At 43.4% G+C, this 18,002-nt stretch overlaps 1 protein-coding gene across 2 annotated transcripts in view; it reads left to right on the top strand.

The window, feature by feature from the left end:
• Nucleotides 1–10,737: 10,737 nt before the first annotated feature.
• The window catches only part of SWAP70 (SWAP switching B-cell complex 70kDa subunit), a 39,220-nt gene continuing 31,955 nt past the window's right edge, over nucleotides 10,738–18,002 (top strand). Inside the window, exon 1 of one of the 2 annotated variants that reach the window (XM_017812297.1) lies at nucleotides 10,738–10,943. In XM_017812297.1, coding sequence (XP_017667786.1) covers nucleotides 10,845–10,943 — 99 coding nt within the window. In that variant the 5' untranslated portion in view covers nucleotides 10,738–10,844. The remainder of the gene's footprint in view (nucleotides 10,944–18,002) is intronic. The other variant, XM_017812306.1, reaches the window with a different exon arrangement.

Below are 18,002 nucleotides of genomic sequence, written 5' to 3' on the forward strand. Positions count from 1 at the left end.
ACAGTGAAATCCAGAGGCTTGGTTTAGGTAACCGAATATGCAGTTATCAGTAAAATTGATACAACCTTTAAGTTTTTACTTTATATGATAGTACAATTTTGTTTGTGAGAGAATTTGGAATACATGGTTTTGTTGCAGTGTATTCATCTACATTGAATGACACCTTTCTTAAAGCATACTTAACAGAAATACCAATTGGTGGGGGATCAGTGAACTTAAGTCTTTCTTACCCTATACCATAAAAAATTTTGGTCTACCTGTGATACTTTTGCATCACCCGTTTTCAGAGGTCTGTCACATCAGCACAAGTACTGCTGTGCAAACAAGCCATGTGCAGTAGTGCTGTGGGCTTATAGAGCTGTGTTTTTGCTGGGTTAAGAACTGGCTGGATGGCTGGGCCTAGAGTGTGGTGGTGGATGGAGTTCTATCCAGCTGGCAGCTGTGGTGTTCCCCAGGGCTCAGCATTGGGGCTAGTCCTGTTTAATGCCTTCATTAATGATCTGGACAAGACTGTTCCCTCAGTCAGTTTGCAGGTGACACCAAGTTGGGTTGGAGTGTCTGTCTGCTGGAGGGCAGGACACTGCATAGGGATCTGGACAGACTGGATTAATGGCCTCAGCCAATTGTATGAGGTTCAGCAAGGGAAGTGCCACGTCCTGCACTTGGGTCACAACAACCCCAGGCAGCGCTGCAGGCTGGGGACAGAGTGACTGGAAAGCTGCTCAGTTGAAAAGGCCCTGGGGGTGCCGGTTGACAGCAGCTGAACATGAACCAGTAGGTGCCAGGTGGCCAAGAGGGCCAGTGGCCTGTATCAGAAATTGAGTAACCAGCAGGACCAAGGCAATGATTGTCTTCCTGTACTTGGCACTGGTGAGGCCACACCTCGAGTCCTGTGTCCAGTTTTGGGCTCCTCTTTACAAAAAAAGACATTGAGGTGCTGAAGTGAGTCCAGAGAAGGGCAATGGAGCTGGGGAAGGGTCTGGAGCACAACTCTCATCAGTGGCTGAGGGAGCTGGGGGCCTTTAGCCTGGAGAAAAGGTGGCTCAGGGGAGACCTTATTGCTCTCTACAAATATCTGAAAGGAGACTGTAGCCAGGTGGGGTTGGTCTCTTCTCCCAGGGAACCAGTGACCAGATGAGAGGATACAGCCTCAAGCTGTGCCAGGGGAAGTTGGATTGGCTATTAAGAAACATTTCTTCACTGAAAGGTTTATCAAGCACTGGAACAGGCTTCCCAGGAAAGTGTTTGAGTCTCCATCCCTGGAGATATTTAAAAGCTGTATGGGTGGGGCAATTACAGACATGATTTAGTTGTGGACTTGGCAGTGCTGAGTTAAATGGTTGGACTCCATGATCTTAAAGGTATTTTCCAGCCTGAAGGATTCTATGGGTCTATTCTAGTGCTAGTCACAGGTTTTGTGTACCATGGAAAGGATGCCCAGCTTTAAACCATATGACTGAAGTGACTTCAGATGTTCTAACTTTCTCCTGTGTGCCAAGGACAATGTTTAAAAAAGGAGCTTCAGCCTTATGTAGATTATGGGGGCAGTAAGAATGATGACATTTTATTTCAAATTTTCATGAGTCTTCCTGATGCCAATGATGAGGCTGCAACGATATCCAGTGGGAACAGGCAGAGAATTTGGAAAGTGTGTATTAATGCTTCCTATGAATATTCCCAGCATCCAGTGATTCATGATTCAGATGCTTGCTGAGTAAGAAGTGGTATCTATTTTTACTGACATTGATGGGGTTTTTGTTTTTTTTTAATGGAAACAATCTTACAGTAATTTTAATAGCTTACAAGTTTATTGCAAAAACAAGACTTGGGCAAAACTGATATGTAGTTAAGCAAGCAAACTTTTCAGGTGGAAGAATGACTATTAACCTCTCACAAAAATGTAGAAAGTCAGATGTCAGTTAAAGAAATTCTACCAGGCTTGGTGTAATAAGATGAGCTTCAGCACTCTAAGAAGAAAGCTTTATCTCAATTTAAGAAGCAAGCATTAGGGTTGGGTGGCAAATGTGTTCTTCAAAATAGCTACATTTAATGTTTAACCATTCTTCTCACAAATTCATCTTGCTTAACTCTCCAATATAGATGTAGCATAGTAGCTTAACTTTTTTGATCGGTCTATGTGACTTCTTGAAGAACTCATAGAAAAGAGAATGTAAAAATACCTGAAAGCAGGTATTTCACATCCCCACCTCCACTAGACATTTGTCTACTCCTTTATTTTCTCTGTCTTCTAATTATACATTACAGTACCTGCCTAGTCTTGCTTAGTTTTGCTGCATCTTGTGCCCGAAGAGTGGGTGGTGTGGTGGACTAAAGCTCTTACAGAATTAGTTTCCTGTAAAGACATGATACCATTTAACACTGACAAATGCTGCTTTCCAAAAGAATATTCTGAAATTGTTCCATCTAAGTTATTTGTTTGTGAATGGATTGTCTTCCATTTGTACAAAAATTAATTTTTGTAGGAAACAAACAAAAATAGTATTAACAGCCCCCAGCTTCTTAATATGAATTTCAACTATCAAGGATTGATTCACTTTTTAGACAATTCATCTTGTGAATCAAACCTTTTCATTGACTATAGAAATATTGATGGGTTTGCCGGCTAAACTATTATTAAATCATAAATACTATATTTAAAAAAATATCAAGTCACAACTGGTGTTCAAATACCATGCGAAATTCTATTTATGCCATTACTGTCAAAATACAATTAGATTTACTTGAATACTTTTTTCAGAAACTAATACTGTGATAGTCATGCAAAATACTGGTGTGTTGCAGCCATGAACAGCAACGGTCAGATAAGGAGTGTGTCTGCAAAGAGAAGTTGGCACCTTCCATCTGGAAACTGTAGCATAACTAGAAATTGTTCTACTTTCATAGATTGTATATCAGATTTCCAGCAATTTTTGCCATGAATTCACACAGGGTTAGCCAGGTGAAATTGTGATGGTCATCTTTGTCTCCTTTTTTGTTTTGTTTCTATTAAGTTTTTGACACACAGCAGTTGTCTAAGGTCTTTTTGTGGTTTTTGTTGGGTTCATTTTTTAGTTTCTAAGTATCATGTTGTCCTATTGGCTGTCATGGATCTAAATTAGTAAAATGTAGAACCTGAAAAGCTTACTGTCAAGTTGGCTTTTTTTATAAAGTTATAGACAAGCTTTAGAAATGGAGTTAGGGATTGCTTATATATTTGAAAGTAGGATTTCAATGTCATAGTTTGCATTACTTTAGACTATAACACTGAAAAATTTCATGAGTAAAAGTATAATTAGTCACCCAATCCTTGCTGATCTGGGGCAAGGGAGCACCGTCAGTGTTTGACACCCTCCCAAAAGCTGGCCTGCTGGACCTCGGCTGAATGTGTTTTGTAGTCTCCAGCAACACCTGCTGGACAAAATTGTTAACTGTACACTAAATTTTTGTCTTTAAAGTGTTTGTGTGCTGGTATGACACTCGACCCTGATTGTTGGAAATCACTATCTTGTTCTGCAGTACTGATTGAGCACTCTTGCCAGCAGTAGCTCAGGCCTTTCATCCACACTCACCCCTTTGGTTCCATAGGCTTGGGAAACGCACCCTCATGATGTCACCGTGTGTGATTTGTTTGTAGCATGTATGTATGTTTAATAACCCTCTGTGTGTATGCTACCTACGAGTGTCACTGGGTTTGAGGACTTGGGTCTAAAGCAAGAGTCAAAAGCAGGGCTGTGCCCTGCCTGAACCCAGAGAACTTGTGGGAACGCTCTGAGGGAGCGCTGCCAGCTTTCCTGGCCACGGCAGCCAAGCTGATGCAGAGGTTCTCAGCTCAAGAAACACGGCACAGAGAAAGCAGGAAGAAGTGGCAACTGGGCAGGACAGCACATAGGAAATAGAGGTCCCGCTCCTGTCTAAACAGTTGGAATTGGATGAAGATGCTATCTTCCCAGAGTATAATGGGACTGGGCTAGGGGAAAGGGAGGTGACCCGAGGAGAGAATATTGCTGTGCCTAATTAAACAGGAAGCAATTTATTTATTACTGTTTAACATGTTGCTCAGAGATCTGAGGTTGTACATGCCTAAAAATGAACTGAGATTCTGGATAGTCTTGAGAAATCTGGAGAATTGGATTTAAAGGTCTTTCTTTTGCCAGTCATTTGACTCCCTTATAATACTCAACATCAGTATTTAGCGTGACATCTGAATAATCATGCTGGTCTGAAGTGATTTCTATTTATTTCAAGATGAAAGACTAACTGGCCTGATTCTAATTAATGATCTTCTATGTATCCCTAGGGTTGCTGCCAGATAAGTGGGCCAATGGACATAAAACCTGCTGCTGTTGCTGAATTACCATTTATGCACAGGCAAAGGTTCTGCCTGCATCCTGATGGAGAAGACCTTGCTCATGTATTGAATTACAGACAACAGAAGGCACCACCAATGAAAGTAGTTTAGGCAAGGTGTTTTTCAGGATAGGGATGGGGGGGGAGGGGGACAACAGGAGAAATATCTCCCATTCCCAACCTTTAGTAGTCTCACCAACCTTAGGTGATCTTTCTACCTCTGCAGCTGTTTCCTCTTGCCTCTTTTCACTCTCATCTACTTAGGTGTTAGGATGTTTAGGGCAGAATCTCCCCATATATTTGATCCTTGCCTTAGCAAATGGGATTTTAAACTCCTTTTGATTTTCTAGACATTGAGTCAAGGCTGGATCAATCAGCTAAGGCCAATTGTATGAGGTTCAGCAAGGCCAAGTGCCACGTCCTGCACTTGGGTCACAACAACCCCAGGCAGTGCTGCAGGCTGGGGACAGAGTGGCTGGAAAGCTGCTCAGTGGAAAAGGCCCTGGGGGTGCTGGTTGACAGCAGCTGAACATGAACCAGTATGTGCCCAGGTGGCCAAGAGGGCCAGTGGCATCCTGGCTTGGATCAGGAATAGCATGGCCAGCAGGACCAGGGCAGTGATTGTCCCCCTGTACTCAGCACTGGTGAGGCCACACCTTGAGTCCTGTGTTCAGTTTTGGCCTCTCACTACAAGAGGGTTGGACTCGATGGTCTTAGAGGTCTTTTCCAACCTTCCTGATTCTATTATTCTAAGAAACCATAGAATCTACATTGAGGCACTGCAGTGTGTCTGAAGAAGCACAACAGAGCTGGGCAAGGGTCTGGAGCACAAGTCCTATGATGAATGGCTGAGGGAGCTGGGGTAGTTTAGCCTGGAGAAAAGGAAGCTCAGGGGTGACCTTATTGCTCTCCACAACTACCTGAAAGGAGGTTGTAGCCAGCTGGAGCTTGGCCTCTTCTCCCAGATAACAGCAATAGGACAAGAAAAAATGGCCTTAAGCTATGCCAAGGGAGGTTTAGACTGGATACTAGGAAAAATTTCTTTACTGAAAGGGTTGTTAGGCATTGGAACGGGCTGGCCAGGGAAGTGGTGGAATCACCATCCCCAGAAGTCAAAAAACATGTGGATGTAGCTCTCAGGGAAATGGTTTAGTTAGTTACAGAATCAAACAAATCCTGTTCTGGCAAAATGAAATGGTTTTGTGAACATGGGCAGTGCTGGACTCAGTGATATTGGAGGTGTTTTCCAACCTTAAACATTCTGTGCTTCTGATTGACTGCCTTCCATGTTAACCCTGCTTAAATAGCCTTTTCTCTTTCCAGTTTCCGTCCCAAAACATGGTATCAGATGGTTACTCCAGCACACATCGGATTTAATTTCCTCTTCCTTTCTGCAAGTAAGGTATCAGTGGTATTCTGTTCTAAGGTGAGTTCTGTAACTTGGTGAGAAATACCTTATCAGCTACAAGTATGGAGTAAGATGTGTGTTACCAGGGAGGAACTGAAAGGTAACCTAACAGTCTACCCCTTCATTATGTTTCTTTTGTCAAGTCTGAATAAAAATGCATGTGTTGTGCATATGTGTATAAATAACAGAATACTATAATGAAGTAGCTGTGCTTTGCTGGAATCCCTTTAGAGATTGCTCTAGAACTCTTGGAAGTGAATGGAAAATTAACCTTTTTTTTTTTTTTTGTAGGAGAGACTGAGCTGCCATTCTGATTCAGCATCTAATGCTGCTTCCTGTTTCATCTAAAACAATTTTCATGCTTAATTTCTGCATAGTTTCAGTGAGAATGTTTAAAGCATGTGTATAAGGCCAGAGATAAAATTTTTGAAATATTTTAAAATAACAAAAAGCAAGTCCCAAGATGGCTTGAGGACTGGGTCATGGTATAATATCAAATACACTTACTGTTTTTTACACTGACCCCTAATGTTTCCTTGAGATGTTTTATGGCAATCTATTCAGAAACTAAAATATTGATCACAAACATTAGCATTTGCTTCAGTTTTATTTTCTACTGAAACATCGCTGTGAAGTGGCAGATACTGGAAATAGAATTTGCTATGAAGTTGGCTTAATGGTCTTCAATTTCTGTTTGCTTCCATTTAGTTTTCCTATGGAGAATGAAAATGACTGGTCCAGCCACAGGTCAGGAAGATTTTTCTCTGGGTGAACAATGAGCAGAAAACTGAGTTACTGATGTGCCTGAATTCTTTCCTTGATGTCAGTTTAACTGACTCAGTGGCATAAAACAAAATTAGTAACGGTTCAAGTGCGTAATCTTTCCTCTGGTTAGAACCTCCTTTACAAATACTTATTATTTGGCTAACAAGGAGTAATTAAGCTTCTGCAAGGAGGACCAAGAGAGAAGTGATTGACCTCTTAAGGCTGAGACGCAGCAGGGTCTAACTAAAGCTCCTTCCTGAAAGCATGAGTCACTCTGTGAGACTGTGAGCCAGTTTTCCCTCCCTGATCTCAGCACCCTTCAGACATGTTTTTAACTGTGGTGAGCAAACAAAATGAGGATAAGCACAGATTTAAAATAAAGTTGCTGAGATCTCAGGCAACTTTCAAGAAAAGCAGAAGTATGTGAAGTTGCATCAGAGCTTACTTTTGTACTATGCAAGTAATTCAGAGTCTGTGTAGTGCTATCAAGGGTTTCATGGTTAAGCGTGATTGCTGTTAATTAATGTTTAATGGATTACATGTCAATCTTATCTTCAAAGGTTTAGAATGTAAAGTGTTTGATAAGCAAAGATCCAGACTAGCATATCAAAACAGAAGGGTTGCTTAAAATAGCTCACGCTTTGGGTGTGGATGCAGTTAGTCCTGTAACTTTGTTAAAGCTATTTTGGGTAAGTATAAAAAACAACGGTTTTGTTCCACAGTGAGTTTATGTCTGCGTATGAACTTCGGGTTAACTGGTTTAGCTTAGTTAGTTCAATCTTATACAAACAATTTTAAACATGAGCATGAGTATTTAAAATCATGTACTAGTTTTATGCATAACTTGTAAATATCCTTTTGATTAACCTACCGAAAGCTGGAGCAGCTGAGGCTTATATAAACCACTCATTTTATTGAAACATTTAAGTGTGGACTGCTAACCTAGTGCCCTGAATGGAACTATTTATATTCTGAGTGGAAAACAAATCCTGTTCTGGCAAAGGATTTTAGCTTGTCATTTAAATCAAGAATAACAGAAGTCAGCAAAAAGAATTAAGAGCAAATGAAAAGCTGCACACAGGTTTTGGGTGTTGGTTTTCTTGTTGTTTTGGCAGGTGTTTTGGGTTGGTTTTGGTTGGGGTTTTTTGGTTGGTTGGTTTTTATGTGTGGGGGTGTGGCAGTTATTTTTTGTTGCTGTTCTTGTTGGTTTTTTTAACAACTTCTGGGGCATTTTGTTTTATTTTTCTACTTTATTGTTTTTACAAAAATGAACTGCCAAAAAATCACTGTACTCTATTCAAAATAGAAACTAAGTCCCTGCCATTAAGAGATTCATGTGTGAAGTATATTAATTGCTTTTCTTCAGTGACATTTCAGAATCTAACTATATTTTAATGCACTTAAATAAGGATGTTCTGTGTTTACAAGTGCTCAGCTACCAAATAAGATTTTTAGGTTATCTGCATATGCAAAAGTTGTCTCTTTCCTTCTTAAGTGGAATAGCTGTGGTCAAATTGAAGAAATGCTGATGTATTTCAAGATGTTTCTGGTAATATTAACAGCTATAATGTTAGCAAATCAGGTTCATTAGGAAATTTAATTAATATAATTTTTAATGTTAATTGTGTAGCTCACACCATCCATCTGGATGAAGGAGCATAAATAATTTTTTGTGGATTCCAAAGTCCTGAATAAATTATGGAGAAAGACATTAAGAAAAAAGAGGGGGAAAAGGCTGCTAGAATATGTTTCATGAATAAAGGAGATCGTGTTCATTGACTGCGGTATTGAGAGACTACAACATCTCTGCTAGACACTAAAGAATAAAAATTACTGGAAATCTGTGGATGATTCTAGTTTTCAATTCACCACATATGGAAAACTAATTTTATGAATTATCACCTATGAGAATTAAAAGTACTTCCTGCAGTGGACTCTGCTGTCTGCTCATCTGTCCAGGTACCACTGCACCAGGAGGATTAGCAATTAGTCAGACCTGTGCCTACCCAGCTTGTGCTGAACTGTGCTGCCTGTCCAGCCTGGCTTCCAGGTCCATGTGGGACAAATGTTACCTGGTTCATTGTCCCAGAGAAGCTTGAGAGCAGCTCCTACTTGGTACATGGGATTATATCCCATGTGTCCTGCTCTTTCTCTGAAAATGGCAGCAAGAGGTTCTGGTGTGAACATCCTTTCTGTTTGGCAGTAGAAAAGATGTATAGAGTTGCTTTCTTGTAAGAAAATCCTGTAACTGTTTGAATGACCAAAATGGTATAACTTTTCCAGGGGCAGGATCTGTGTGACATGCTGTACCTTGCTCAGAGATGCTGCACAGCTCCGGGTTCCCAGCACCTCAAGGAATGTAAGGTTATCCACACTGTTCTCTCCGTTATAATGTTAGCTCCAATAAATGATATTCTAAGTAACACTTCAGAGTCTGAGTACCTTTCTCACTGGGATCATAAAGAACCAGTGTCACCTGGTACAAACAGCCATCAAACTGTACCTGCCAGAACTATTTCACTTGGAGTGCTGTTTTTGTTCTGGTGATGCAGTTAATTGAAGACTAAAATTGGACAAAAGTTAATTTTTCCCTCCCTTGTTTATTTATGTGTCTTGAGTTTGGAATCTTAATGGTTCTGCTTAAAATCCATGAAAGTGAAACCTTGACAACATCATGGGCTGTGCACCATGAATGACAGTCACACGCAACAGTCAAAGCACTGTAGATGGGTTCAAATCCTACAGGCAGAAAGATGAACAGAAAACCCTGAGCTTTGCCATCAGTTGCAAGAAATATTGCATGCAACAGTCTTATTTCTCAGCCTCTGCCAGTCAGTAAATATTAGAGTGATTTGCACATTTTGATGTTTAGTCTATGCCCACCATCGCTTTCTTCTTTTCACCCGTTGTCCTTTACAGCAAAATAAGCTCACAGAAGTCTCAATGGGTGGCTGACATTTGGGCCTAGGGCTTCAGTGCCTTTGAGGTTTGGATCCTGGCTGTGTTGCTGACATGATTTATAGTATTTGCTGTTTGGATCGAAATGCTGAAGGCATCTGTCAGGTTGTAGAAAACAGCCATTCCATCATTTCTCTCTCCAAAGTGTGTCTGAAGAAGTATTTTTGGCTAAGTATGACAACCAACACTGCTTAGCTGGAAAAATAGAGACTCTATACACAGAAAAAAGGGCTGTTGAGGTCACAGCACATACATAATAAGTAATAAGTTGGTTTTCCTGCAAAATGCAACAGAAATGCCACATAAACTTATTTTATTAATCTTTGTTGAATTCTAAGCACAGCAGCTGCACTGACCAGTGCTAACTCCCAACTCACAGCATTAAAGAGGAGTTAACACAAAAAAAAACCCCAAACACCCTACCACCTTAAAAAAAACTCCCATCAACACAACTCCTTCCTCGTGATCACATTTTGTCCTGTTTCAGCTCTGGAAGTAGTGGAGAAGGAGGTTTTCTTAGATCTCCCCCTGCACTGTGATTGCACTTCACTCTCTTCAGCTGTGTGCAGCCTTCCTTCCAAGCTGCATTTTGACAGTCTTGGGACGGGAAGATTCCAAGAGGAAAGCTGCTCTCCTCAGTGTGTATCCTGCTGGGAACGTTGGACCCGAGACTTCTGTGAATGGAATTTATAGACTCGGTTGTATTCCTATTCTCCCAAAAGTCACAATTGCCTAGAGAGGAACCATTTGGAAAGATAAAAAAAATACCAGGCTCACTGATATCTTCAAGACAGTTTTCAATGCCATGCAGTACTTATTTTGTCTATCTAGTGACACATTACGAGGACAAGACTGTTTTATTTACTATCTCAACTGATGCATGAAAATCCCAACTGGCATTTTAACAGTATTGGAGAACAGCAAAGTGACAAATGTTAATTTATTCACATGCGTCACAGCACGACATCGGAAAAACTGAGAAGGACAACATACAGCGAAGGACAAAATTCAAAACTGTTCATTAACTGTGTGTATCTCCCCAATTTCCTAATGAGAAAACAAGGCAGGACTGCAACAGCAAAGACAAATTTGGAGAGCAGTAAGCCCGAGGAAAAGAAACTGAGAAGAAGGGCGGGTGTGCAGTTCGACTCCGAGAGCGATGCGGACCTCGAGGGGCTGAGAGACCCCGCAAAGCTCCCTCGGCCCCGGCCCGGGCCGCCGGGGCGGGACGCGGCTCCCGGGGCGGTGCCTTCGGGGCCGGGCAGGGCCGGGCAGGGCCGGGCACCCGCCCCCGGGGCGGGCGCGGGGGGGCCGGCGGAGGCGAGGGCAGAGCGGCGCTGGGTGAGGAGTTGGGAGCGGGCCGGCCATGGTGGGGCTCAAGGAGGAGCTGCTCAAGTCCATCTGGCACGCCTTCACCGCCCTCGACCTCGACCGCAGCGGGAAGGTCTCCAAGTCCCAGCTGAAGGCAAGCGCGGGGTGGCGATCCCGGGGGACGCGGGGCCGGGGCCCGATGGGGTGCGAGGGGCCGCGACACGGCCCGGGGTGTCCCCACCGACCGCCTGCACAGCCGACATGGGGGCGCGGGGCTGGGACCTGCCCGGGCTGGGCGCGGGCACCCGCTTTCACAGCTCCCTTCGGGCTGGATGTTGCGTGTTCCCCACCCAGGCTGTGCTTCACCCCACGGCATTGCCTGTCCCCGCGCCCCTGGGCGCCTCCGTCCCGCCGGAGGCTGGCCCGGACCCCCCCTGGAACCCGAGCAGGCTGATTTTCATTCAGCCCAGGCAAGCGCTTCGTCCTCCCCGAGATGTCACTGCACAAACCCTTGTTGTGCTTCTGGTCCGCTTTCAGCCACATGTCCTTGGTACCCTTTCTGGCCAAAATCTTTTGTGGGGTAGCCACAAGGTCCCATCTATAGGGGTTGGCTGCGTCCAAGTGAAATTCACAGCTTGCCAAGGGGAGGACGAGGTTCCACAGTGCCCTCTTATTTGGATATAAACAGGAGAATTAGTCAAGAGGCTCCAACTGTGCCATTCTTTCCTTAGCTTATACGCTGAAGTAGTGTTTGTGCTCTTAAAAGAGCTCTCAGGCAGCTCGCTGAATCCAGTCCCATCTTGGCCCTGCTTTATGGGACCATCTTGGCCTGGGGATAATAGCAGGAATCTGGCTAAATAAATATTTTGGATAAGAACGCAACACCTGTTGACATTTGGGACTGTGGGTCCTTGTACTGAGTGCTGGGGTTGTGTGGGACGCAGCAGCTAGCTGAAGTTGGCGCCTTTCGTGAGATTAACTCTGTGAGTGGCCGTGCTGTGGGCGGCATTTCCAAGTGTGGCTGGTAGCTAATGAACTTTGTTTTTAGAATTATGTAATGAGTGTCCAGAACAGGCAGCATTCTGCAAGCAGCCTGTTCCTCTTCTCCTTTTCTTCTCTCGGGGCGATCGGCCGTGAGATAGAGCTGAACTTGGCCAGAAGTGACTGTGGGGCAGGAGTCAGGCGAGAGGCCAGACCTGACTGAGCTCAGGCTGCGCAGGTCCCAAATCTTTTACAGGTGGTGTTGTGAAAGTGAGTATTTGTGTAGCAGTGTTACAGGACTAACTGAAGCAGGTTGCAGAGAGGCTTTTATTTTTTCATTGTCCTGCTTTTTAAAGGAATCCTGTTTTCCTGTCACGCTATCTTCCACACCTTGTGTGCACTGATGCGATACGTGTGCTCAGTGCGCTCACCTGAGAGTCTGTCTGCAGCATGCTGTGCTGGCTGCTGGAAGAGCTGCAACGTGGTCCACAGGTGCTGGGCTGAATGAAATGGCTAAGGAAGCAGCCAGAATGCTGGTGGGCTGGTTCTGCTGCTTCTGTTTTAAGATCACTGACTGGCCCAGGTGGACTAAAGCAGCAGTTGTGTTTCCAAGCTGTAGCACAGTGTTGTGCTCTGCTGTCTCACTAGAGCCCCATGTCTACAAATGCTTGTGTTTAAAAAAAGGTAAAAAAGTGAAAAGGAGAGGGAAATTAAACTTGTCTCCTTGTTACCTATCAGACATCTTCCTGAACAGTTTTGGTATTTTCATCTGCCTGTGAGAGAGAAGGGATGAAAAAAAAGCGGGGCTGTATGTGTCTGTGCAGTTCTGACTGTGATATCAAGGCTCCTGAGGGAAGTGTCAAGTGGAGGATCTGGGAGTGCAGAAACAAGTCTGAAGTGAGGCTGCTGCCTTCTCCTTTGGCCACCAAGAATTAGTTTTCGGGAGACACAGGAAGAGGTTGTTCTTCCATAGACTTTTTGTGGCAAATGATGAATGTGGTGTCAAACTGATAGTCCTGCTTGGGAGAAAAGGTGTGCATGATGGCAGCAGCCCCACATGGATGTGTTGGATGTGTTTCCAACATGGATGTGTTGGAAAGGGCAGGCAGGACACCAAAGAGAAGCTTCTATCTGATTGAGGTAGGTCTATGTTGCACTAAGAGGGTGTTTCACAATAAAGTATTTCTCATCCACATTACCACGAGGAAGATAAGCACTCTTGTAAAATGGAGAGATGGTGCTTGGAGATAAAGAGGTTAGTAGAGATCTGTGACATTAGGAAAATATGTTTAATAATTTAGTGGAACTCATTTTTTAAAAAATATAATAAAATCGTATTTTTTTTCTGAGAATGGTAGTGTTGTAGCCTGCTGAACTCTTCCCTTCTCAGTCACAAAACTTACTGACAATGAATCTTTGGTTTGTGTAATCCAGTATAAGGTGTTGCCATCATGTTGCACAGACGTTCCTAAGTATAACAGGTTTCACTGTTAAAGACAGTGATTTCTAGTTACTCTGCCTAGAAGTGATCTCTGAGCCTTCCATTAAAATAGATAATTTTCTTTAAATACTATGAGAAGAATGAGTGCGTGTGTGTTATGTAGCTAAGGCCCTACTGTGAAGGGTTTGCATCACACATTTGTTTTAAACACATTTGGACCAAAGGGATGGAGGTGAGTCAGTTGGGTCTGGAGAAACAGCAAATGCTTGGAGGAAAAACTAGGACTTGCTTGGAATAGTAAGGATTTAATGAGATGTCTTTTATCCATTTGTATCTTTTGTATGTGTTCTGAGCTGCTGAGAGAAGGGACAGTCAAATCAGTCCTTTGTGTAATTTTGAATATTGTCTTCTTCCAGTATGCACTGATTTTTATTTATTTATTTTTTTTACTTTTTTTGATCTGTAATCTTCAGAAATTCTACTGTTATGCTGGCTGCAGATCTTAGCCCTTTATCTTCACCAGCAGAAACATTTGTGTATTCTGTTCTTAAATTACAGCTTTAAATCTGGACACAGTCATTATTTTGTCACTGTGTTTCAGCACACTGATACAGCAAGGCTCAAGTGTCAGTTCTGTGTATGCAGGTACAGCTGCAGCTGTGGTTTGAGCATGAGCTACATGCCAATACTTCCTCTCCTGTATTTAAATCCAATTGCATCTGCAATCTGCAGTTTTAAAACTGACTTATTTTTAAAGTTTCTGTAATGTGCCAACATTAAATCCTCTTTTCATCTGGGTCTTGAAACACTGTAATTTTAAATATAGTTGCACTTGACAGCCAGCAAAACTGCTTGTAGTGTGTGTGTGTGTGATTGGGTCTTGGAAAAAATACACATCAATTAGTTTTTACACTCTCTCTGGAAGCTCTTTGTATGTTGCTTTGTGGCTCATCTCTGCTTAGGAAGTGAATTTATTTGGCTCTTCTTGGTTTATGTGCTACATTGGGGTGGATTTTCTAAGTCCTAGGGTCTTGGATTCCTGGTGTGATACCTGCAGAATGTGGATGGTGAGCCACTTGTGAAAATACTGTCTCATTTGGGCCTGTAATGTATGAGTGACTAAAGTTACTCGTTAGGCTTAGAAAATTTAAACCGGTCTTTTCTCGTGTCTGGGGTGTTTATAGGGTTATTATACCTCTTATCTTTGTTTTGCCTTCCTACTAAATGTGAAGTCAATGGCCGGTGGGAAGAGGAAGAGGGGTGTAATCAGGGGTAAGAGGGATGGTCCGAAGGGAGAGGAAGACCTCGAACAATGTAGCAAGGCAGTGGCAGGGGTGAGAGCCTGTGACGAGTGGGCAGGACCCAGGCTGGACAATTGGCTTTGTGCAGCAGTGAAGGGTGGTAGGAAGTTAGTCACTGTGACTCACTATGAGAGAATCGTACTCTCGTGCTCTTAACGGGGCTCAGAAGTGTTTGTGTGAGGAATTCCATGAGGAATCGTGTTGGTGAAGTGTGAGAGGAGGGATGCTCCTCTTCCACAGGAGGTGGCAAACCAAAGCAACTTGTAGACCAAAACAGGGGGCATTAGGAAATGACCGGACCATGAGACTGTGCTTAAGGGGAGCAGCTCTCAGTGGAAAAACGGGCCTGTTTAATCTTTGTCCTTGAACCAGCCAAGAAGACCAATGGCATCCCGGCCTGTATCAAAAATAGTGTGGCCAGCAGGACTAGGGAAGTGATTCTTCCCCTGTACTTGACACTGGTGAGGCCACATCTCGAGTCCTGTGTCCAGTTCTGGGCCCCTCAATTCAGGAAGGACATTGAGGTGCTGGAGTGAGTCCAGAGAAGGGCAACGAAGCTGGTGAAGGTTCTGGAATGCATGTCCAATGAGGAGCAGCTGAGGGAGCTGGGGGTGTTCAGCCTGGAGGAAAAGAGATTGAGGGAGACCTTATTGCTCTCTACAACTACGTGAAAGGAGGTTGTAGCAAGTGGGGGTCGGTCTCTTCTCCCAGGGAACCAACAACAGGACGAGAGCCTAAACTGCGCCATGGGAGGTTTAGGTTGGACATCAGGAGGAATTTCTTCACAGAAAGGGTGATGAGACATTGGAAAGGACTGCCCAGGGAGGTGGTGGTGTCACTGTCCCTGGAGGTGTTTAAGGAAAGACTGGACGTGGCACTTGGTACCGTGGTGGTGTTCAGTCAAAGATTGGACTTGATGATCTCAGAGGTCTTTTCCGATCTAATTGATTCTGTGATTCTGTTTTGTTCACTGGTTTCAGGGGAGATGTAGAAGAAGGGTGCAGTACGCAGAGTATGTTTACAAAGAGCTTTTCCTAAGGTCTGGGAACCGCAGGACAGAAAGGCAATTCCCTCGGTAGCTGGACAGATGCAGGCTGGCACCAGTATGTGTCTGGGAGCCAAAGGGGGCATGCTGGTAATGTTGGCAAGAGGAAGAGTGAGCCTGTTGGAAATGGTGACAAGGGGTCTGTGAGTGCCCAAAGGGTGAAGGGAGCAAAAGAAGGAACAGAGAGGTGATGTGGGTGAACCTGAGCTGGTGGAGGTTGGGCTGGAATACACTTGTGTGACTGGGAAAGAGGTTATTGCACTAACCCCAGCGCTAAATAATGAGACTCCGACAAGGGGCATATACGATGCTACTTTCACACTGGTCATAAAAGGAAAAGGGAAAGCACTTGTGAGTAGCCTTATTTTGGCTGGCTGGCTGCTGACATGGATGTCAGAGAGAGATGAGCCAAGAATGTCTTGGAATGAATTCACACAAAGCCTCTGAATGGAGCTGTCGGGATCTGTGATGCCAACATTTTAAAATCTGAAAAAGAGATGGGGGAGGAGAAGACCCCCTTGACAGATGGAAAAGAAAAACAAAAAAAACACCGAAGAAGCCGACAATAGACACTGCAGGACTAGTCTGCCCTGGTAATGCTCCTACTGTCATCTGGGCCAAATTTTTGTTGCTGAGCAATACGTTGTCCAGCAGATCTTCCCGTTCCCTGTAGAAACACAGGTCACTTTTACAAACATGGTTAAATGGAACTACTCAGATGGTAACAATTCAACACGTGCTGAAGTCTTAGAAAATAGGAGCTCAGAGGGGAGCAGCTATGACAGAGTAGAACTGAATGTAAAGCAACATGAAATGGGCCATTAATAAAGTAAATCCAAAGTCTATGATGACCTTTGGTGTTCAGCTGGCATGTTTCATCTGGATATTTGTATTTAGAGCAGAACACCTTCAGTGTTCCCGGGGAAAGATGGGATGCCACTAGGCATCTTTGTTACAAAACTTCTCAGGGAAAATGAAGGAATGGCACCTGGAGTACACTGGTGTCATGAACTCTGTGCAGGCTGCTTGTGCTGTCTCATGGACTCCAGTCCGGGGACCCCCTCTGTACCCATGTGCTGCAGCACAGAGATGAGCCCCTGGGCTGGGGTAGGAGTTGGCTCTGGCATGAAGGTAAATTGTTAAATGTGGCATCCAGAGCATAGTAAGTGAGGAAAGAAAAAGCTGCCTAGCAACCCTGTGGCCATGGTGAGGGGGGAGAATAATCCTTAGTGGTGGAAAACTTCTTCATGGTGTTTCTGCAAGACAAGGTGATTTTTTGTACCCCAGTTAATCTAGTGCTCATCTAGTTTGGTTTTTTTTTAAGTTGTTCATTAGAATAGAGTATCTTATGGTCCAGATACCGTGTTTTGAGAGAACAAACCAAAACAAAACAAGTCCTCAGTGCAGAATTTTTCAGGCTTACCCTGCAACTGAAGAATTCAGCTGGCGCTTGGCCCCGTTGGAGAACGGCAGGCTTTGGCAGGCACTGAGGAATTTCCTCAGCTATGAAAAGAGAGCACTGGGCACAGGAGAGATCTCAGATAAGGCAGATATTAGAAAATCATTGAAAGTGGAATTCTTTCCTGGTAAATTGCTTGCTTAATGTGGAAACCACCTAGGTTTCTGACAGTCCACGCACAGCAAGCTGGCTGAAAAAAGGAGAAGAGAAATAGGTAGCAAGGACATGATAAGAAAGTACTTTATTGAGACTTTTAGTTTACTTTGGTAGTAAGCTTAAATGAGTTATGCTTTTAGGATATTTTTATTAGCTGAGTGGTTTTTTTGTTATAGTAATAGCAACTACAGTGTGGTTGGGAAATGGTGTTCATCTCTATTTCTCAGAAATTCAAGAATCCCTCAGGCTTCTATAAATAACAACAGAAACCTTAAATAGAAGGGGAAACACACATGATAGTATGTTCCCCCAACCTATATGTAAATCACATGGACTCAAATACTTGATTTGATGTGGTGGTTAGAAATAAGGATAGATTGAAGGAAAATACACTGTTGATGAAGGGTAGTGTGAAATGTGATAACTTCTAAATGCTATTTTGGTGCTTTCTGAAATACAGCTTTTGTTGTAGTATGGCTGATGCTGTTGTTTTAAGTGGTTTTAAACTTTTACACCTCATAAACTCCAATGCCTTAGTGCTAGCATTCATCGTTGAAAATATGTTTCTCATGGAAATGTCTGTTCTTCTAAAAGAAAGTTTAACTTTGGAGGTATGTAGAGAGGAATTCTCCTCTGAACTAATCATGCATTTTGGGCTATCCTTGTATAATTTTCTGCTAACTAACTTAGATTCTGCATATCTCCTTATCATACATAAGAAAAGTAAGTGTACTTTTTTGGGGGGGGGAGGGAGGTGGGTGGGGGAAAGCCCAGATATTTTAAGTGTGTAGCATTGGTTTGATTTCCTAGGCTTTGAGAACTTCAGACTT

This window comes from Lepidothrix coronata, unplaced genomic scaffold (assembly GCF_001604755.1).
Source record: "Lepidothrix coronata isolate B3197 unplaced genomic scaffold, Lepidothrix_coronata-1.0 Scaffold1, whole genome shotgun sequence".
Taxonomy (NCBI): Eukaryota; Metazoa; Chordata; class Aves; order Passeriformes; family Pipridae; genus Lepidothrix; species Lepidothrix coronata.